The sequence below is a fragment of the Ornithorhynchus anatinus genome, chromosome 9, assembly GCF_004115215.2.
Source record: "Ornithorhynchus anatinus isolate Pmale09 chromosome 9, mOrnAna1.pri.v4, whole genome shotgun sequence".
Lineage (NCBI taxonomy): Eukaryota > Metazoa > Chordata > Mammalia > Monotremata > Ornithorhynchidae > Ornithorhynchus > Ornithorhynchus anatinus.
Genome location: NC_041736.1, coordinates 57,911,205 through 57,933,768, shown reverse-complemented (window position 1 = coordinate 57,933,768; position 22,564 = coordinate 57,911,205). Strand labels below are relative to the sequence as shown.

The window sequence follows — 22,564 nt, the reverse complement described above, 5'->3', positions numbered from 1 at the left end:
GGAGATCCAACTTATTAAGAAACGCGCCTTCCCCGGGAGAAGTATTAGAAGTCGGTGAGTCAGTCGATCGAATTTATTGAACGCTTACTGTACTGAGTGCGTGGGAGAGTAAAATATAATAATATACGGACACATTTCCTTGCCCACCGAGGTTGATTAAGCACTTACTCTGTGCAGGGTAAAGTGCTAAGCTCTGGGAAACAGCACGGCCTAGCGAATAGAGCCCGGGCCTGGGAGTCCAAAGGACCCGGGTTCTGATCCCAGCTCCGTCCCTGGTCTGCTGACTGATCTTGGGTAAGTCACTTCACTTCTCTGTGCCTCAGTTACTTCATCAGTAAAATGGGGATTAAGACAGAGTCCCACGTGGGGCCTGGATTTTGTCCATCCTGTTTCGTTCTATCTACTCCCGTGCCCCGAACGGTGTCTGGCACACAGTAAGCGCCGAACAGATGCCGAAAGAACAAAAATTGCGTTTTTATAGAGCCCCGGGCCGGAATCCACGTCCCCGCAGTCGATATCCCGGGTGGGAAGGGGAGGGTGGTCAACTCGCTGTGGGCAGGGAATGCGTCCACTTGTTGTTACGTCGTAGTCTCCCAAGTGATTAATTCAGCGCTTGGCACACAGCAGGCGCTCAATAAATACGATCGAATGAATGAATGAATGCGTGTCAGCCTTCCCCGGAAAGCCTCACGAGAGTCGCTCTCCCCAGCCTTCCCCCGGTCAGTGCTCAGACTGCTCGGTGATGATAATAATAATAATAATAATAGTATTTGTTAAGCGCTTACTATGTGCCAAGCACTGTACTGAGCACTGGGGTAAATAGAGGATAATGGGGTGAGCCACGGTCCCTGTCCTACATGGGGCTCACAGTCTTCACCCTCATCTCACAGATGAGGTGAATGAAGCCCAGAGAAATGAAGTGACTCGCCCCAGGTCCCACGGCGGCCAACTGGCCGAGCCGAGATTAGAACCCGGTTCCTCTGACTCCCAGACCCGTTCTCTGCCCTCAGAGAGCTCGCCCCTCACCCCCAAGGCCCGGGTCTTGGACGGCCCGTGGGTCAGGGGTGAGCTAAGCTGACCCCCAGCCCATTCCAGCCCAGCCCAGAAATGAGGATCGGTGCCGAGGCCGTTACCAGGACCCACGTTTCGGACACGTACCGTTCTCTCCCAAGCGCTTAGAACAGTGCTCTGCACATAATGAGCGCTTAACAAATACCAACATTATTATTATGATTATTAATAACCACTAGGCCACGCCGTTTCTCCTATTGAATAGGCTACGGTACTGCACTTTCCCAAGCGCTTAGCACAGTAACGGCTCAATAAATACCACTGACTGACTGATTGATTCCGGACTCCCAGGACCTTCCTCTTTCCCCAGGCTACCTTGCCACACATCCGCCTCTCAATCCTCATGCCCTTCCCAGAGATCCGCCTGCTCAACCTCTACCGAAATTCCTTTTAACAGTCAGGAAGACCGAGGTCAGTGGTATTTTAGAAAGGCTGAAGATAAGCAGATGCAAATCTTATAAATAAAAAGAGGGAGAGATTCAAAGGGGCTTTCAAAAATGGCCATGTGAACGATTATTCAGATGAGCCGGAGGGCACGGAGTGTCCTCTGGGCTGGTGTCTGGCTTCTGGTTCTCTACGATGAGCTAAGGAAATCCACGCTATCACTTACGCGGAAATACGCTTCCCAAAAAAAAGACGTCTGGCTCCTCTCCAAGGGCACCTCGCAGATTTCCTGCGAAGCCCAACCCCCGACCGCACTGACGTTCTGAAAGGAAAACGGGCTAAAGGTGGGTAGGTTCGCTCACCGGCTGCACCTCCGACCCTCCGTCGCCTCCCACCGTCCGCTCAGCTTCCCGAGGGAAACGGGGATCGTCTCCGACCCGGTGATCTTTTATCTACCCCGCGCTTAGTACGGCGTCTGGCACGGGGGAAGGGCCCAACCAATACCATATAATAAAACAGGGCAGTCAGGTTGTCCCAGGTGAGGCTCACGGTTAATCCCCATTTTACAGATGAGGTCACTGAGGCCCAGAGAAGTGAAGCGACTTGCCCACAGTCACACAGCTGACAGGTGGCAGAGCCGGGATTCGAACCGATGACCTCGGACTCCCAAGCCCGTGCTCGTTCCACCGAGCCACGCTGCTTCTGCTGTTTAGAGCCCGGGTCTGAGAATCAGAAGGACCTGGGTTCTAATTCCGGCTCCACCATGTGCCTGCTATGTGACCTTGGGCAAGCCACTTCACTTCTCTGTGCCTCAGTTCCCTCATCTGTGAAATGGGATTTGTTTGTGTCCACCCCAACGCGTAGAGCAGTGCCTGGCACACAGTAAGCACTTAACGAATGCGATAATTATTATTATCATTTTCCTTGTAAGTAGTAGTAAGAGAAGAAAGAGTAGTAAGAGAAGCTTATTAGAGAAGCGGCGTGGCTCAGTGGCAAGAGCCCGGGCTTGGGAGTCAGAGGACCTGGGTTCAAATCCCCGCTCCGCCACTTGTCAGCCGTGTGACTTTGGGCAGGTCACTTCACTTCTCTTTGCCTCAGTCACCTCATCTGGAAAGTGGGGCTGGAGACTGTGAGCCCCACGTGGGACAACCCGATCACCTTGCATCCCCCCCAGGCGCTTAGAACAGGGCTTGGGACGTCGTAAGCGCTTAACAAATACCATCGTTATTTATTCATTTATTAGTAGACTTGGCAGGTGTGATCCTTACCCACAAAGGGCTTCCAGTTCAGAGGGGGAGACGGGCATTAAATCGTATCTCGGAGCGTAAGGATGCGTACGTAATAATGACATTAATAATTCCGGTAGCCGTTAAAGCGCTCGCTACGCGCCGGGCACTGTAGCGGGGCGGGGCTGAGGGTGGGGTGAATATCAAGGGCAGATCTACATGCACAGGAGACACAGAGGGGGGAAGCGGGTAAGAAAAATCAGGGCTTAGTCGGAAAAGGCCTCTTAGAGGAAGTGTGATTTAAAAAGCGCTTTAAAAATGGGGGAGAGCAGCGGTCGGAGGATATGAAGTGTCCAGGCCAGAGCCAGCAAGTGGGCAAGAGGTCGGCGTGAGGTAAAAACGATGGAGGTACAGAGATTGTTAATGTCTGTCTCCCCCCAGACAGTAATTCATATCAACGTCTGTCTCCCCCTCTAGATGGTAAGCTGACTGGGGACAGGGAATGTGTCCGTTTACTGTTCTCTTGTACTCGCCCAAGCGTTTAGTACGGTGCTCTGCACACAGTGAGCGCTCAGTAAATATGATTGACTGTGATCCAGGACTGGATTTTACTGTGGGAGCTGCTGGGCAGTTTGGGGGTGTGCGGCCCCCTCCTCAAGGCTAGGAGATGATCTGAGAGGACCCACTGAGCCACGCGCCCTTGGCCAGCAGGAGCTACCGCTTCCCCCACAGGGCCCGACTTCCTGCCGGGGAATACAAAGATCCGGGAGAAGCAGCCCGGCCTACCGGAAGGAGCACCGGCCCGCGAGGCAGAGGACCTGAGTTCTAATCCCCTCCCCACCCCACTCTCTGCTCCTCCCCTTCCCCCCTTCCCCTCCCCTCGGCACTGTGCTCATTTGTATGTAGTATTTATTACCCTATTTATTTTGATAATGAGGTGTACGTCCCCTTGATTCTATTCGTCGTGACAACGTTGTCTTGTTTTCGTTTCGTTCTGTTTTGCTCTGCCGTCCGTCTCCCCCGATTAGCCTGTGAGCCCGTCAGTGGGCGGGGATTGTCTCTATCTGTTGCCGGATTGTCCATTCCGAGCGCCTAGTACAGTGCTCTGCACATGGTAAGCGCTCAATAAATACTGTGGAGTAAATGAATGAATGAATCCCGCTCGGCCCCTTGACCTTGTCACCTCACTTCTCTGTGCCTCAGTTACCTCCTCTGTAAAATGGGAATTAAGACTGTGAGTCCTAGGTGGGACAGGGACCGTGTCCAACCTGTTAAGCTTGTATCTACCCCAGTGTTTAAAACAGTGCTTGGCACGTAGGATTTTTTTTTTTCTTTAAAAAAAGGTGAGTCTCAGACGATTCAGAGATTTGGTTTGGCTGTGAACCCAGAATTTCCATTGCTTATCTTAAGCCTAAACTGCCCAAATGACTTGGTGCTACGACATTCTATTAGAAATCTCCAAAGAACAGATTTCCTTACGGCGTTTCCTGTTTCCGAACGGTCCCCGGAATGCTGTGGGAAGAAGCCTGATCTGCAGGATCTTGGCACTCGGACCTGTTGTTCTGATCAGAACCAGGAAGTGCAGGAAAGTGAAAAAATCATCGGGGGACCAGCTAGCCCCCGCCACAAAAATTTCCCCAAAGAGCTCGAGTTCTGATTCATTTCTGGTGTCCTTTTAACCGGTGCTTCATTAATTCCAGAGCTAATTTGCTGCTCGGTAATTTAAAAGAGGCGTTCCGTGGGGTTGTCTTTAACACGATGCCACCGGAAATGTCGACTGGGAGTATCCTAGAAAATCGGCTGGTTATTTCAGACCCAGAGAACAAACCTCAGCCTCAGTTTTCCAAATATTTTGGACACGCACACAAACACTCCCCTCCCGCCCTTTCACCAGAAATATCTCGCTACTTGCGGCCAAACGGTATTTTGTGGGTCGGAATTTTCTGGGCGAGATGCTATTTTCGTCCCTCCCACAGAGTCCAAAATAATTATCCCCAGGGATCCTGCTCCGGGATCTGGGTTCTGCTCCCGGCTCTGCCGCTCATCTGCTGTGTGACCTTGGGCAAGTCACTTGTTTCTCTGTGCCTCGGTTACCCCGTCTGTAAAATGGTTTGTAAGGCAGCGAGTCCCCTGTGGGACGCGGACTGCGCCCGACCCGATGATCTGGTGTCCACCTCATCGCTCAGTTCAGTGCCTGGCACGTAGTAAGCGCTCAACGTAAAACGGAAAGAAGTATCGCAACCCCATTTGAAAGGTGAGGAAACTGAGGCTCAGAGGCGGGAAGCGACTCGCCCCAAGTCAGCCAAGCGGTTAAGTGGCAGAGGAGGGATTAAAACGGGCTCTTTCCACTAGGCCACGCTCCTCGGGTAAAACGGCGTCGATGAAAATACTCGGGCCTGCCGGAGAAGCCGCTTAGGACGCGGCGACCCCACCTCCCGTGACCCTCGGCCACCCGGAGGCGCCACGCGAAGGTCCCGCGGTCGGGGCCCGGGCCACTCGTCCAAGCGAAACCTGAGAGAGGGGAGGCGAACGCCGGCCCGGGGGAGCGAGCTCGATCCCCGGAAGGGTGGAACACGGAGTCCTGTCCAAGTAAGGGATAACGCCACCGTCGCTCTTCCTCCTCCCGGCCGTCTCCACTCCGGAGAACGCACACGGACCCGCCCGTCGGTGGCGTCTGGAGCCGGAGCGTTCCGAGACCGCCGGGAAACTCAAGTGGACCAAACGACCGGGGTTGCGGTCATCTCCTCCCGGCCCGGGAAGCTCCACCCGACTCCCCGGCCCCACGACGGAGAAGAGCGTGACCTTGCGGGTAGAGCCGGGGCCTGGGAGTCAGAAGGACCTGGGTTCTAGTCCCGGCTCCCCCGCTCGTCTGCTGCGTGGCCTCGGGCACGTCCATTCAATCGCAGTTTTTCAGTCGTATTTATTGAGCGCGGACTGTGGGCAGAGCGCCGTGTGCAGGGCAAGTCACTTCACTTCTCGGGGCCGTCTGTAAAATGGGGAGCCCCAGGCGGACTGTGTCCGACCCGATTTGCTCTTATCCACGCCGGCGCTTAGTAAAGTACCTGGCACCTAGTAAGCACTTGACAAATACCGTTCACTTCTCTGGGCCTCAGTCATCTCATCTGGAAACTGGGGATTACGACTGCGAGCCCCCCCGTGGGACGGGGACCGCGTCCAACCCGATTACATTGTGTCCACCCCAGCGCCTAGAACGGTGCCTGGCACGCAGGAAGCGCTTTAACAAATACCCTAATAAAGCCCCCAGAACAGCACGGTCGCCTGCTCGCCCATGGCCAGCTCAAAGGAGAAAGCAGGCGGGTTAACCGGTGCCAGAAAAGCCTGCTCCCCTCAGTAATGGGCTTTCCGGGACCACGGGACCGATTTCAAAGTTTAATCTTTTCCCTGGAGGGAAGATGAAATATAAATCGGTGACAAGCGACCTTCAGAGAGCGCCTCCTCCAAGAGGCCTTCCCATGCCGAACTCCCCTTCTCCCTCCACTCCCCTTCGCCTCCCCGCAGCTAAACCCTCTTCTCCCCCCTTTCCCTCCGCTCCTCCCCGTCTCCCTTCCCCTCCCCTCGGCACCGTGCTCCTCCGCTCGACTGTATATATCTTCATCACCCTATTTATTTTGTTAATGAGATGTACATCGCCTCGATTCTATTTATCTGCCATTGTTTTAATGAGACGTCCATCCCCTCGACTCTATTCATCGCCATCGTTCTCGTCCGTCCGTCTCCCCCGATTAGACCGTGAGACCGTCAGAGGGCAGGGACCGTCTCTGTCTGTTACCCGTTTGTCCATTCCGAGCGCTCAGTCCAGTGCTCTGCACATAGTGAGCGCTCAATGAATACTACCGAATGAACGAGGTGGGGATTGTGTCATCCAACCCGGGCTCAGCTTGGAGTTTTTACAGAGGGAGGCCCGGATTTCGGCCCCGCCCCACGCTGATGGGTGAACGAGGGGTCCCGAGACCGTGAGCGACCTGCCTCCGTCGTCTGGATGTCTCTGGGGTCCCCTTTTTACAAGTGGGGGGACGATGGGCCGCTAATAGCGGTCCCTTCCTCCTTCCCAGAGAGTCTGAGGAAAGATGAGATGATGGGTGTGTCTTCTTTTTTTTTATGGTATGTGTTAAGCGCTCGCTATGTGCCGGGCACTGTTCTGAGCGCTGCGGTAGATACGAGGTAATCATTTTGGACACGGTCCGTGTCCCACATGGGGCTCACAGTCTTAATCCCCATTTTACAGGTGAGTAACTGAGGCACCGAGAAGCGAAGTGACCTGTGGTGGAGCTGGGATTAGAACGCAGGTCCTTCCGACTCCCGGGCCAGGGCTCTAGCCGGTGGGCCACTGGGAGAGTTGTTTTTATGATTAGAATGATTAGAATTAGGATTTTTGGGGGGAGGCTCTGGCGAAGCATGCGGAATCATGCTATTTTATCACCATGGGCTTGTTTCTTCCCAGACTCCGTTGCCGTGAAACAGAGCGGCGTGGTCTCGTGGATAAAGTATGGGAGTCAGAAGAACCTGGGTTCTGATCCCGACTCCGCTACCTGTGGGCCGCGTGAGCTTGGGCAAGTCGCTTCATTTCTCTGTGCCTCGGTTCTCCTGTTCTCCCTTCTCCTTAGACTGTGAGCCCCATGTGGGACAGGGACTGTACGTCTACCCCGATTACCTTTAGAGAAGCAGCGTGGCTCAGTGGAAAGAGCATGGGCTTTGGAGTCAGAGATCATGGGTTCGAATCCCAGCTCTGCCACTCGTCAGCTGTGTGACTTTGGGCAAGTCACTTCGCTTCTCTGGGCCTCAGTTGCCTCATCTGTCAAATGGGGATGAAGACCGTGAGCCCCACGTGGGACGACCCGATTCCCTTGTCTCTACCCCAGCGCTTAGAACAGTGCTCGGCACATAGTAAGCGCTTAACGGATACCAACATTATTATTATTCTAGACTCCGAGCTCGTTGTAGGCAGGGAACGTATCTACCAACTCAGGTATATTGTACTTTCCCGAGCGCTTCGTGTAGTGCTCCGCACACGGAGAAAACGCTCAGTAAATATGACGGATCGATTGATCGTTATGAGCTGGGAATTGATTGGGAAGGCGTGTTGGAGGAGTTAAGGTTTCAGGAGAGCTGGGCAGATGGGAGGAGCCGTGATCTGTCAGATCTGGGGAGGAGGGTAAGGGAGGGCAGTTCCAAGATAGGGGGAAAACAGCTTGAGGAAAGGGATGGAGTCGGGAGAGTGGAGAGAGAGGTCAGTTCTAATCCTCTGAGCTGCTAAAATTCATGACTTCATCGCAGCTCGGGTTACCGGTGAGAGCCAAGGGTCTTTACGACTGCCTAATTGCACCATTCCACAAGAAAAATATAAGACCGGTTTCGTGGCGAAGACTGAGAATTTATAGTTTTTTTGAAGTTGGAATGTTATCAATTCGGTCGCGAACCTCCGTTCCGCGAGTTACGTGTGGTTTCGTTTTCCCTCCCGTCGGCCTTTGACTCCGACTTTCCCACTGACTCCGAGGCCTAGTACGTTTAAACAACGCGATCGCGTTTACGCGGCGTTCGGTCACTGTGCCGAAGGGTCCCTCCAACGGGGCCCTTAGAGGAGTTAATAGTAGGGGTATTTGGTAAGCGCTTACCGCGTGCGAAACACTGTTCTAAGCGCTGGGTTAACAAGGCCTCAGCGCAGCTTTTTACCCGTACTCCAATTCACCGAAACAAAACTGGCTTCAGGAAGAGTGTTAAGGTCGTGAAGCTAAATCTACTCTGCTGTTTACTGTTTTAGGGGTAAGGCTTTGTCGTTAAATACGCTTTATAGGAAGTTTATGAAGAGAAGCAGCGTAGCTCAGTGGAAAGGGCCCGGGCTTGGGAGCCAGAGGTCATGGGTTCGAATCCCGCCTCCGCCACCTGTCAGCTGTGTGACCGCGGGGAAGTCACTTCACTTCTCTGTGCCTCAGTTACCTCATCTGGAAAACGGGGATTAAGACCGTGAGCCTCACGTGGGACAACCCGATTACCCTGTATCTACCCCAGCGCTTAGAACGGGGCTCGGCACATAGTAAGCGCCTAACAGATACCAACATTATTATTACTATTATTAAATCCCAATATGAAAGCGATTAAAAAAGACATGGTGAACTCTAAAAGAGTTAAAAGGCTCCGATCTGCTTCCCCTCAGGAAACAGCACGGCCTAGTGAAAAGAGACCCTCTGACTCCGGGTTCTCGTCCCGGCCCCGCCACGCGTCTGCTGTGTGACCGCTTCATTTCTCCGGGCCTCAGTTCCCTCATCTGTAAAATGGGGATGAAGACGGCGAGCCCCACGTGGAAAGCAGACTGTCCAATGTGATTATCTCATACTTTCGGAGCGCTTACTATGTGCCAGGCACTGTGCCAAATGACCGGGCGGATACAAGCAGATCGGGTCGGACAGAGTCACTGTCCCACGTGGGGCTCCCGTTTTACAGATGAGGTAACTGAGGCCCAGTGAAGCGACTGGCCCGAGGCCACACAGCAGACAAGTGACGGAGCCGAGATTAGAACCCGTGACCTCGTGGCTCCCAGGCCCGTACTCTGTCCACCAAGCCACGCTGCTTCTCGATCCCCCGAGCGGGCTGCCAGGAGGGGCAGAGGATGCTCTAGAGAAGAACCAGAGATTGGCCCCGAAATGGGAAATGGGCCACCCGCACCCCTCCTCTCTCCCATCCAATCTTCCCCCACCGCCCCCGCCAAGGGGAAAGAAAACTGTGGCTCATAAGAAAAAGAGGGGAGAATTCAAGTGGCATTTATCCAGAGCACATGCTTGTCTCAACAGGATCCCATCAAATTAAAAAGAGATTAGGTGCAATAAAAACACTCTGCCAACTACCGCCGCAACAGTGTAAACAAGGAGGAATTTTGATCCCTTCAGAGGGAAACGTGCACGGTTAGTTAGCTTCATATGGATAAAGCCCTGGGGTACTTAGATGCCGCACTGAAACGAAAGGAATTGATACCATCTATTGAACATTTACTAAATACCGTACCTGCCCGAAACATTTTAAGCCCGTCACGTTTTCAGGAGCCAAGGGACCGTGTAACGTTACCGTTCACCCTCTTGCTCTCAAAGGAGGCAGAGGAGCGGAGAATATCCGTCAGCTGCTTCGACTGTTGATAGTAATAGGAGGGGTTTCCGGTCCTCCACCAGTCTCGGCTACGAGAGGGAGAGTCAGGCGGAGGCCCGGCCGGTCCGTTCCCGGAAAGGCCACGCGTCGAAACTCCCCCGTGCCGGGCAGCGGCGGCCCGGGAGAGGGTCGAGGCCGGAGACCCGAACCGCTTCCGGATTTGTACCAGGAAATAACGGTGGTATCTGTTAAGCGCTCACTATGCCCAAAGCACTGTTCTAAGCGCGGGGGGGATACAAGGTGATCAGGTTGTCCCACGTGGGGCTCACAGTCTCCAACCCCATTTCACAGTAGAGGTAACCGAGGCACGGAGAAGTTAGAAAGTCACACAGCTGATGTCCACGGACCCACTACCAGAACGATTGCCAGTCACTTCACTGTGCCTCGGTTACCTCATCTGTAAAATGGGGATTGAGACAGTGAGCCCCACGTGGGACAGGGACTCTGTCCAACCCGATCTGCTTGTAACCACCCGGTCATTTAGCACAGTGCCTGGCACGGAGTAAGCGCTCCGTAAGTACGGGATAATCAGGTTGGACGCAGTCGGCTTTCCACGTGGGCCTCGCAGTCTTAGTCCCCGTTTTACCAGGCCCAGAGAAGTGAAGTGACCTGCCCAAGGTCACACAGCAGACGCGTGGCGGGGCCGGGATGAGAAACCAGCATCAGAGGGCCTCTTTTCACTAGGCCGTGCTGTTTCCTGAGGAGGAACAGATCAGAGCCTTTTAACTCTTTCGGAGTTCACGATGTCTTCTTCAATTGCTTTCGTATTGGGATTTAGCTTCATAATAATAATAATAATAATAATGTTGGTATCTGTTAAGCGCTTACTATGTGCCGAGCACCGTTCTGAGCGCTGGGGTAGACACGGGGGAATCGGGTTGTCCCACGTGGGGCTCACGGTCTTCATCCCCATTTTCCAGATGAGGTCACTGGGGCACCGGGAAGTTAAGCGACTCGCCCAAAGTCACACAGCTGACAAGTGGCCGAGCCGGGATTCGAACCCATGACCTCCGACTCCAAAGCCCGGGCTCTTGCCACTGAGCCGCGCTACGCTGCTTCGTGACCGAGGCGGGATCAAGGAGAGCGGGGGCGTTCTGGGAGAGACGGGTCCGTGCTGTCGCCGTGGGTCGGAAACGGCTTGACGGCGCAAGACAAGTAATAGGAATAATAGGAATAATGGGAAGTGTCTACCGACTCTGTTGTATTGGACTCTCCCAAGCCCTTAGTACGGAGCTTTTCCTCTTGACTGTTGTAGACAGCGAATGTGTCTGCTTACTGCACTCTCCTAAGCGCTTAGTAGAGTGCTCTGCACACAGTAAGAGCTCAATAAATACAATTGACCGCACACATTAAACACAGTAAAGATGATTGGTTGATGATCAGTAATTCTGCCACGGGGCCCCTTCTGAGCGTAATGCACTGTGCTAAGAACTAAGGAGAGTGCAACAGAAAACAAAGGCGCAGTCAATCGATCATATATGTGGAGCGCTCACCTTGTGCAGAGCGCTGTGTAAAGGCTTGGGAGAGGACAGTATAAGAGAGTCGACGGACACTTTCCCCGCCCACAACAAGCTTGCAGTCTAGGACGGGGGACAGACGTGAATAGAAATAAATACATGATGGATAATAATAATAATATTGGAATTCGTTAAGCGCCTACTAGGTGCAGAGCACCGTACTAAGCGCTGGGGTAGATACAGGGTCATCGGGTTGTCCCACGTGAGGCTCGCAGTTCATCCCCGTTTTCCAGATGAGGTCACTGAGGCCCAGAGAAGCGAAGCGACTCGCCCACGGTCACACGGCTGACAGGTGGCAGAGCCGGGAGTCGAACCCATGATCTCCGACTCCGAAGCCCGGGCCCTTTCCACTGAGCCGCGCTGCTTTGCCGTGGGGCTGAGGACGGGGGTGAATAAAGGGGCAGATCCAGGTGCAAGCCTGACACAGAAGGGAGTGGGAGAAGAGGAAATGAACGCTTAGCAGCGTGGCTCAGTGGAAGGAGCCCGGGCTTGGGAGTCAGAGGTCATGGGTTCGCATCCCCGCCCTGCCACTTGTCAGCTGTGTGACTGTGGGCAAGTCACTTCGCTTCTCTGGGCCTCAGTGACCTCCTCTGGAAAATGGGGATGAAGACCGGGAGCCCCACGTGGGACAACCCGATTCCCCTGCGTCTACCCCAGCGCTTAGAACGGTGCTCCGCACACAGTAAGCGCTTGACAAATACCGACATTATCATTAGTAGTATTAGAAGGCCCCTTGGAGGAGATGTTCTCTGAATAACGTGTTGAAGGTGGGGCGAGCCAGAGAAAAAGAGGGAGGGAGTTCCCGGCCGGAGGCAGGACGCGGGCGTGAGATTGGCAGCGGGATAGACGAGATCGAGGTACAGCGAGTAGGTTGGCATCAGTTGAGCAGAGTTTGCGGGCTGGATGGCGGTGGGAGAGTAGCGAGGTGAGGTAGGAGGGGGCGAGGGGATTGAGGGCTTTAAAGCCGGTGGTTTCTGTTTGACGCCGAAGTGGATGGGCAACCCTGGAGATTCTCGAGGAGTGGGGAAACGCGGACCGAACTGAAACGGTCCGGGCAGCAGAGTGAAGCGTGGACTGGAGCGGGGAGAGACGGGAGGCCGGGAGGTCAGAAAGGAGGCTGATAGAGTAATCGAGGCGGGAGAGGGTAAATAATGACGACGGTGTGCTCACTACGTGCCGAGCGCCGTAAACGCTTGGATTGTAGGATTGCAGTGATATCACATTACCTGCAAAGAAGCAGACACGCTGTAAATGAACTCTCAGAGAAAAAGCCATTTGCGCCGTTTGCAAAATTTGTCCTAAGGGGGAAGGTAGATAGGTTTGAGGCTCGTGAGGCGCGAGAACTTTATGGAGCGGTTTCAAGAGCCAGCGCTAAGGGTTTCCCCTTCAGGTGGATTTACCTGAGAGTCTTGGCGCTGCAGAAGCAGAGCACCTTCTCGGGTGGAGAGGCAATGGAACGGACTGGCAAGGGTGGCTTTTCTCTGGCTGAATGTGCTCAAGGTAAGCCCGGGCAATAGAAGTGCAGCTTATACCTGTGGTCCGAGATTGAGCAAATCAAATTAGAGTTAGAATTAAAGATGATCGTGGTATGTGGGTGTGGGTCATTGGAAACGTTAAGTGCCGCAGATCTGCATTTCTCTACTACCAAAGGAATTCTATAGCCGTGAAGGTCAAGAGCATTACGGATGTTGTAATAGCATGCGGCAAAAGTTGGGGCTCATTCATAAAATACCCAATAAAACCGGAGATTCCTGTAAAGCTCAGTCATGCTCGGCGGAGATGAGGACAGATTTGGAAAAGCTGCGTTTGGATCGTTCCGTCCAAGCGCCCACGCGGAGACACGCTCGGACACACACACGGAGAGTCCACGTTGGACTAGCCCCTCCCCAGCTCCGGTGATTTTGCTCCTCTAATGCCAACCTTCTCACCCTTCCTCGATCTCATCCATCTCGTCACCACGGACCCCTCGCCCACGTGCCGCCTCTGGCCCGGAACGCCCTCCCCCCTCAAATCCGACGGGCAATGACTCTCCCTCCGCTTCAAAGCCTTGCTGAAGGCCCGTCTCCTCCAAGGAGCCTTCCCTGACTAAGCCCCCTCTCCTCTTCTCCCCCTCCCTTCGGCGTCACCCTGACCTGCTCCCTTTGTTCATCCTCCCTCCCACCCCCACGGCACTTTATAATAATGTCGGTATTTGTTAAGCGCTTACTATGGGCAGAGCACTGTTCTAAGCGCCGGGGGGAGATCGGGTTGTCCCTCGTGAGGCTCACAGTCAATCCCCATTTTCCAGATGAGGCAACTGAGGCCCAGAGAAGTGAAGTGACTTGCCCACATCACACAACTGACGAGAGGCAGAGCCGGGATCCGAACCCATGACCTCGGACTCCCGAGCCCGGGCTCTTTCCACTGAGCCACGCTGCTTCTCTACTCTGTGTCCATATCTGTCATTTATTTATATTAATGTCTGTCTCCCCGGCTCTAAGCTGCGTGAGAAGGGGTGTGGCTTGGTGGAGAGAGCCTGGGTTTGGGAGTCAGAGGATATGGGTTTTAATCCCAGCTCCACAACGCGTCCGTTATGTGACCTTAGGCAGGCCACTTAACTTCTCTGTGCCTCAGTTACCTCATCTGGAAAATGGGGATGAAGAGTGTGAGCCCCACGTGGGGCAACCCGATGACCCTGTTTCTCCCCCAGCGCTTAGAACAGTGTTTGGCACATAGTAAGCGCTTAACACATACCAGCGTCATCATTATTATTATCAACAAGCTCATTGCGGGCAGGGAACATGCCTGCTTATTGTCGTGTTGTACTTTCCCAACGCCTTAGTACGGTGTTCTGCACACAGTAAGCGTTCAATAACTACGATCGAATGAATAAGTCAATTCACGGACAAGCGATCCATACTGGGTTGCTAGAGAAAAAGAGAGGGATTTTAGAAAGACCGTCTCTCACCACGCAGTTGGCTCTCGAGGAAGAAAACTGACGCCGCGATCCTCCACGTGCCCTTTGTCGTCTCTGCCGCTCTTCCTCCTCGGAGAGATTTTCTCCTCCTTCGGATGTGGAGACCACGGTTTTCCCTGGTTTTAAAATCTGGCCGCGGCCCTGCCTCTCCCAGGAAGCATTCGTATTTATTGAGCGGAGCACTGTCCTGAGCACCTGGGAGGGCACGACGCATTAGAATCGGTAGAGCGCATCCCTGCCGTCAAGGAGTTTACAGTCCCTGGTGTTTATTGAGCGTCTGTTGAGGGCGAAGCGCTGTACTACGTTCCCGGGAAAGCGGAAAGGAAGCGAACCCCACGTTCTTTCGAGGAGTTTACGACCGATGCTCTGCTCGTCCTTCTTCGAAGTGCTCGAAAGTCTCACGCCAGATATCCACTTTTTGCACAGCGGCGGGGCTCAGTGGAAAGAGCCCGGGCTTGGGAGTCAGAGGTCGTGGGTTCGAATTCCGGCTCCGCCACCTGGCAGCCGCGTGACCGTGGGCAAGTCACTTCACTTCTCTGGGCCTCAGTTCCCTCATCTGTAAAATGGGGAATAAGACCGTGAGCCTCACGTGGGCCAACCTGATGACCCTGTATCTACCCCAGCGCTTAGAACAGTGCTCTGCACGTAGCAGTCGCTGAACAAATACCAACATTCGTATTATTATTATGCTAGATACCCTTTGCCTTTAGTTTTCCTTTCTCGTATTCAAATCATCCGGACTTGCTCTCTTCCCCGTTTGGGAAGGGCAGTTTTCGCTATGTAGCGCCCGGAGGATGCTTAGTATACACCGAATCTTCGACGGGGATCGGCGACGGCCTCCTCGAGGGAACACGAGCAACGACTTCCCGATTCCGGTGGCTCCCTTGTGACGCCTGTCGTCAGACGGCTCCCGTCTGCGATCGATCGTTGGGTGTTGACTGCTTCCGTCCCCTCTTGGGAATCTTCACGGAGCCTCGACGTTGCACGTCTCCCTTCTCCCGGCACTAACCGGACCTCACAGATGCTAGCCGGTTACCCTGCCTTCCCCGTCTTGTCGTTGCCTGGCTTTATTTCTGAGGATTTCTAGACAGTGACCTAATCCCTTCCACACCCGCCCGGCTCCCTTCTCTATCTGCCGTTCTTCTCCCGAACAACTCGTTTCCACCCACCCCAGCCCCCGGCCACACAGCCACCGACCTTCCTATAATGATGGTATTTCTTAAGCGCTTGCTATGTGCCGAGCACTGTTCTAAGCGCTGGACCTGCGGGGGTCGTATCGCTTGCACTTGGATTTATCCCCTTCTTCCACCACCACCGCCCCCCCAGCTCCACAACGCTTCCTTCGTTCATTCAGTCGCATTTATTGAATGAATAACTACCCGCCGGTCCGCCTCCAGCCGTACTGCCGTTTATTCGATCATATTTACTGAACGCTTCCGGTGTGCAGAGCACTGGACTGAGTGATTCTATTTATTGCTATTAAGTTGTTTCTGTCCGCCTGTCTCCCCCGACTAGACTGTGAGCCCGTCAGTGGGCAGGGATTGTCTCTATCTGATGCCGAACTGTCCATTCCAAGCGCTTAGTACAGTGCTCTGCACATAGGAAGCGCTCAATAAATACCGTTGAATGAATGAATGCTTGGGAGAGTGCGAAATAACAATAAACAACGAGCTTACAGGCTAGAGGGGGAGACAGACATTAATAGAAATAAATAAATGGCGGATGTTCATGTAAGTGGTGTGGGGCCGGAGGAGGGAATGAATAAAGGGAGCGAGTCAGGGCGACGCGGAAGGGGGTGGGAGAAGAGGAAAGGAGGGTCTATCTGTAATTTTTTAAAATTTTTCCTGATGTCTCCTACCTCTAGACTGTAAGCTCGCCTTGGGCGGGGAAAGCGTCTATCAACTCTGCGATATTGTGCTCTCCCCTATCTGTGGTTTCTTTTAACGTCCGTCTCCCCATCTAACGTGTGCCTCGTGGGCAGAGAACGTGTCTGCCCCTCTGTTGTATTGCTACATTGAACTCGCCCAACTGCTCGGTACGGTGCTCTGCACACAGTAAGCGCTCCATAAATACGATCGGTCGGAAAATACGATGGATTGACCGCCTCTCGGCGTTTCCTAGTTCCTCCCTATTGCCTCCGCTGACCTTTGGTGATCTGGGACTGCGACGACGTACTTTACTAAGGGGTCTTAGACAGGGAGAGGCTTCAGAAGTAGAGAAGCAGCGTGGTTTAGTGGGAGGAGCCCGGGCTGGGGAGTCCGAGGTCGTGCGTTCGAATCCCTCCTGCTGTGTGACCTTGGGCAAGTCACTTTACACTTCTCCGGGCCTCTGTTTCCTCATCTGCAGAATGGGGATTGATACCGTGGGGCAGGGACTATAGATCTAACTCGATTTGCTTGTATCCACCCCAACGCTTAGTACAGTGCCTGGCACATAGTGAGCGCTTAACAAATACCGCAATTATAATTCTGTCTTTATATTTATTAATATAATTTTCTATAATAGAAATGATACTTATTATTTGAGAATAGTAATAAAACACATGAGGAGATCCTATTATAGCCAGCCTGTTGATATTTTAAGCCTGTCTTGCGAGCTGGGCAAGTAGGAATGCCTTTGTTGCCGTACTGTTTTACGAAGAGGCAAATCCAATTTTGTATTTCCCAGATATCTTGATAAAACTATTTTGGATTGAGTAGTGGGTTCTTGGTCCACATTTATATTTAATTCGTGCCCTCGTTATTTCATTCTTTCCCGGTCACATTCAGGGAACAGAGGAGCCCGGCCCATTTATAACAAACATCATTTAAAACCACCCTGGGTAATACTTATAAATCTCGTGGATTGTAAACAAGAGCGTATGCGGTCTAGCAGATGAAGTCTGCCTCATGTTATAAAGGCAGCGGATTAATCTTGAACCTTATCTTTCGTTCTCTTCGTAAAAGGCATTTCCACGTTTTCAACACTCAATTACTCTTCCCATCCCCAAATACTTTGTATATACAAAAATGAAACAATTTTGGTTCCAGAAAGCCAACACGAAACTCCGCATTCCATTTTATGGGCCGTCTTTGCTGTTGTTCGTAATGCTCTAATCTTACAGGGGACTCGGCCAGTGCGCGGTCTGCAATATAATAATAGTCAAAATAATGATTTTTTAAACTCCTGATCGCCCGGAAAAAAGGTGGATCAGGGGCCATGAGGGCACAAAGCAGCATCGCCTTAGTGGGAAGAGCCCGGGCCTGCGGGTCAGAGGACCTGGGTTCTAATCCTGGCTCTGCCAATTGCTTGCTTTATGACCTCGGGCAAGTCACTTCACTTGTCCGGGCCTCGGTCCTCCTGTTCTCCCTTCTAGTTAGACTGTGAGTCCCAGGTGGGACAGGGACTGTGTCCAACCGAATTCACTTGTATCCACCCCAATGCTTAGAACAGTTTTGACATATAGTAAGCGCCTAACAAACACCGTAAAAAATCAATGCAGAAACATAAAGCAACTCTGTCAACCAAAATGAATCAAATAATCGACGCAAAAGAGTGGAACACAACAAATTGTACATTCCAAGCGCTTAGTCCAGTGCTCTGCACACAGTAAGCGCCCAATAAATGCGATTGAATGAGTAATTATTCATTTATTTAATGCTTATTGTGTGCAGAGCACTGTGCTAAGCGCCTGGGAGAGTATAAAAGACACGTTCCCTGCTCACAACCAGCTTCCGATCTAGAGGGAGCTTACAGTCTTGGATCCGTGAACTCAACCCCTTTGCTCCGGGAGCTCAACAGTCTTTTACCATCATCATCTTCGGAAATCCTTCCCGACGTATTTGAAACCCGGTTCTCGTATTTATCCCCTGACCCTCTGCCTCGACTGTGTGCTCACTTTTGGAATCACATGCTTTGCTTCTGCGAAGAGCGTTACCCGACCCTCGTGGGGAATCCAACCCTCCTTTTGCTCTGTAAGACTAGGTTCCCTCGGCACAGAGACGCTATTCGTCGACCCTCCGGTCGAGCGATCGGTGATATTTACTGAGCGCTGTGCGGAGCACTGTTCTAAGCACTTGGGAGAGTACTGTGCAACACGGTAGGTTCATACTTTCCCTACCCAAAGTGAACTTCCGGTCTAGTGGGGGAGACAAGCAGCTCGCTGTGGGGAGGGAATGCGTCTGTGGTGTTCCATTGTACTCTTCCCAGCGCTTAGCGTAGTGTTCTGCATACAGGAAGCGCCCAATAAATACGACTGACTGACTGACATGAATAGATAGTTAATAATATATTGAGAATATTGACTATCCTCAATAGAATCCCAGTATAAAATGAGGTACACCTGTTCTATTTTTTTTCTCCCTCTTATTATCACCTGTCTTGGTGTGGAATTAAACTTTGAGATTAACAAATGATCGGGTCATTTAACAGTTGAACAGCTCCGGTAGAACTGGCAATATCCGGACAAGCAGGAGGTTAGGCCAGAGCAGCAGGGTAAAAGCAAATACTGCAAGCCTCATCATCTCTTTTGGCTATCTTTAGAAAAAGAATGATCAATCAGAGCCGAACCAAGGTCCTTCAAATCAGAGCGCGTATTTTTCATCTCTCATCGCTGGGATCCAGTAGAGAAATGAAAGAGAATTGAGACAATGAACTAGATTATTTAAGCACCGAAATGCCACTTTCAGTTTCAATTATCTGGTTACTTCATGCTAAAGAGAGAGTCTGATTTTTTTTTTCTTCCAATTCTGCTGAATTGAATTCAGTCTTTCAAATCACCGTTTGTTAACGTGGCCGTTTCCCCATACTTCCCAGTAAGGCTTGGCTTACTTGTTTTCCTGCCTTAGATTTTTACAAGCCCCATCTTCCAGATCAGATTGGAGTGTTCGGGAGTTTCGCCTTCCCAAGAGAACTACTCAGAAGGCCGATTTCTTGTCTGTTTCAGTATCCTGTTTCAGCAGAAGATGAAAACAGATAGAAGAAGCAGGGAAATTGCCCCCTTTTTAAAAAAAGAATTGTCCTTCCTTTGTGACAGGCTGCATTCCCCAACTTAGGGACAAATACGATTGCCTAGCAGAGCTAATCGAGGCAGAAACACCTGTTGGGTGGTTGTGTTTTTCTTTTCATTATGCCAAGGAGTGTCACTTTTAAAACCTTTTAAAACCCGATTAGACCGTGAGCCCGTCGAAGGGCAGGGACCGTCTCTATCTGTTACCGATTTGTCCATTCCAAACGCTTAGTACAGTGCTCTGCACATAGTAAGCGCTCGATAAATATTACTGAACGAATGAATTAATGAAAACCTAGAGTCCTGGGATTTTTCATCCAGCTTGGGGTAATCGTGAGTGGCTCGAAGTCTCAGTCCCCCTTTTACAGATGAGGAAACTGAGGCCCAGGGAAGTTAAGTGAATGGCCCGTGGCGGAGCCCGGATTAGAACCCAGGTCCTTCTGCCTTCCAGGACTCTACTCTGTCCACTAGGCCACACTGCTTCTCTGTCTGAATCGAGCTTTGGTTCGAATCCGTCTCTTCCCTTCTTATCCGACGTGGCTTCCCGAAGAGGGGTGGCTCTGCCTTTGAAAGTTCTCTGACAGCCCAACTCCCTGCCGTTCACCCTGTTCACATTCCGCGCTCTGATTTGTCAATCGTCTGGAGGTTTGGGTCTCTCGTGCCAAAGCGAGACGAACGAGAGTTGGAGCCTGTAATCACGACTACAAGATAGGCCGAAAAGGCTCTCTCCTTTGGTAGATTTCCATCTGCCCGTTGTTGGAGCATTCGAGCGATGATCTCGTTCTCATTAATCACAAATGGTAATTTCCCGGCTCCTTCTGGAACTAGAATGCAGGATACTGTTTGGTGTCGATAAATAGAATGATACCCTTGGAGAGCTCTCTTCCCCAGTTGGATGGTTGTCAGTCAGAAAGACTCTACGAGGACAGCGAAAACAACTAGAGGAGAAACAAAATTATATCGGTCGTATTTGATCGTATTTATTATGGCATGTGTCAAGTGCTCCCTAGGTGCCACGCGCTGTACTAAGCACTGGGGAGGATGTAAGCCAAAGGAGTCGGACACAGTCCCTGTGCCACGTGGGGCTCAAAGCCTCGATCCCCATTTTACAGGTGAGGGAACTGAGGTCCAGCGAAGTGAAGCGGCTTGCCCGGGCTCACGCGGCAGACGAGTGGCGGAGATGGGATTAGAACCCGTGGCCTCACTCTAGGCTTCAAGGCCGTCCATCCCCTCGCCCCTTCCTACCTCTCCTCCCTCGTCTCTTTCCGCCGCCCGCCCCGCACGCTCCGCTCCTCCGCCGCCCGCCTCCTCGCCGGCCCTCGGTCTCGCCCGTCCCGCCGTCGACCCCCGGGCCGCGTCCTCCCGCGGTCCCGGAACGCCCTCCCTCCTCGCCTCCGTCAATCTGATTCTCTTCCCCTCTTCAAATCCCTGCTTACGGCTCACCTCCTCCGAGAGGCCTTCCCACACTGAGCTTCCCCCTTTTTCCCTCCGCTCCCTCCACCCCCCCTTCACCTCCCCTCAGCTAAACCCTCTTCTCCCCCCTTTCCCTCTCCTCCTCCCCGTCTCCCGTCCCCCCCCCCCTCGGCACCGTACTCGTCCGCTCGACTGTATATATCTTCGTCATTTATTTTGTTTAATGCGATGTACATCGCCCTGATTCTATTTATCTGCCATTGTTTTTATGAGACGTTCTTCCCCATGACTCTATCTATCGCCATCGTTCTCGTCCGCCCGTCTCCCCCGATCAGACCGTAAGCCCGTCGGAGGGCAGGGACCGTCTCTATCTGTTGCCGACTAGTCCATTCCAAGCGCCTAGTACAGTGCTCTGCTCATAGTAAGCGCTCAATAAATACCACTGAATGAACGAATGGACCTTCTGACTCCCGGGCCCGGGCTCCGCCCACCAGCCACGCTGTGGGACTGAGGGTTGGGGGAATGAAGGGTGACAGATCCGAGTGCAAGGGCGAAGCAGAAGGGAGATGGAGTAGGGGATATATCAACCGATATATTAATCAGTGATATCTGTTGGGCCTCCCCATCTCCGGCGTGGCTCAGTGGAAAGAGCCCGGGCTTGGGATTCAGACGTCATGGGTTCGAATCCCAGCTCTGCCACTTGTCAGTTGTGTGACTGTGGGCAAGTCACTTAACTTCTCTGTGCCTCGGTGACCTCATCTGTAAAATGGGGATAAAGACTGTGAGCCTCACATGGGACAACCTGATTACCCTGTAAATCTCCCCCAGCGCTTAGAACAGTGCTCTGCACATAGTAAGCGCTTCACAGATACCAACATTATTATTATTATTATTATCTCCAAAGCCCTTCTGAAAAGTCGCCTCCTCCAGCCCTTACTTCATTTTCCTTCTCCCCAAGTTATAGCCTCCTAACTATGGAGAAGCAGCATGGCCTAGTGGATAGAGCTCAGGCGTGGGAGTCTAAAGGTCACGGATTCTAATCCCGGCTCCGCCACGTGTCTGTTGCGGGACCTTGGGCAAGTCACTTCATTTCTCTGTACCTCAGTGACCTCGTCTGTAAAATGGGGATTGAGACTGTGAGCCCCGTGTGGGACAGGAACTGTGTCCAACCCGATTTTCTCGTACCCACCCCAGTGCTTAGTACGGTACATAGTAAGCACTTAAATACCATAATTGTCACTATCCTCATTATCGCGCGCTTCACGGGGGCCGACCGCCGCACCACACTGCCGGGAGTGTATAGAAGAGTCAGTAAACACGATCTCTACCTCGAGGAGTTTACAGTATAGTGAGGTGTATTCATTCAGTAGTATTTATTGAGCGCTTACTATGTGCAGAGCACCGTACGGAGCGCTTGGAATGTACAAATGGGTAACAGACAGAGACGGTCCCCGCCCCTCGACGGGCGCACGGTCCAATCGGGGGAGACGGACGGACGAGAACAGTAGCGATAAATAGGATCGAGGGGGAGGTGTATAGATGTTAAAATAAATTACGATAGAAGGAGGAGGCGATGGAGAAGCGGTATGGCCTAGTGGAAAAAGCGCAGGCCCGGGAGTCGGAGGAGCTGAGTTCTAACGTCAGCTCTGCCCATTAGTTGCCGTGTGGCCTTGGGCGAGTCCTTCCCCTCTGTGCATCCTGCGCGCGGAGCACTGTTCTAAGCGCTTGGGCCCGTACGATAACCTTCCGCCCATACCGCGCTTGGAGCACGGTCCTAGACACTGGGGAACATAACGATAAAAGCAGAGGACACAGTCCCCGCCTTCGAGAAATTTACAGTCTAATGAAGGAGAGA

At 52.5% G+C, this 22,564-nt stretch overlaps 1 protein-coding gene across 5 annotated transcripts in view; it reads left to right on the top strand.

The window, feature by feature from the left end:
- Positions 1-22,564, top strand: part of ACYP2 (acylphosphatase 2) — a 63,811-nt gene that overhangs the window by 19,630 nt on the left and 21,617 nt on the right. Inside the window, exon 4 of one of the 5 annotated variants that reach the window (XM_039913056.1) lies at positions 7,144-7,234. The exons of 3 other annotated variants lie outside the window; for them this stretch is intronic. In XM_039913056.1, coding sequence (XP_039768990.1) covers positions 7,144-7,216 — 73 coding nt within the window. In that variant the 3' untranslated portion in view covers positions 7,217-7,234. Of the gene's footprint in view, positions 1-5,033; positions 5,126-7,143; positions 7,235-22,564 lie in introns of those variants that run through there. One more of the 5 variants, XM_029072145.2, reaches the window with a different exon arrangement.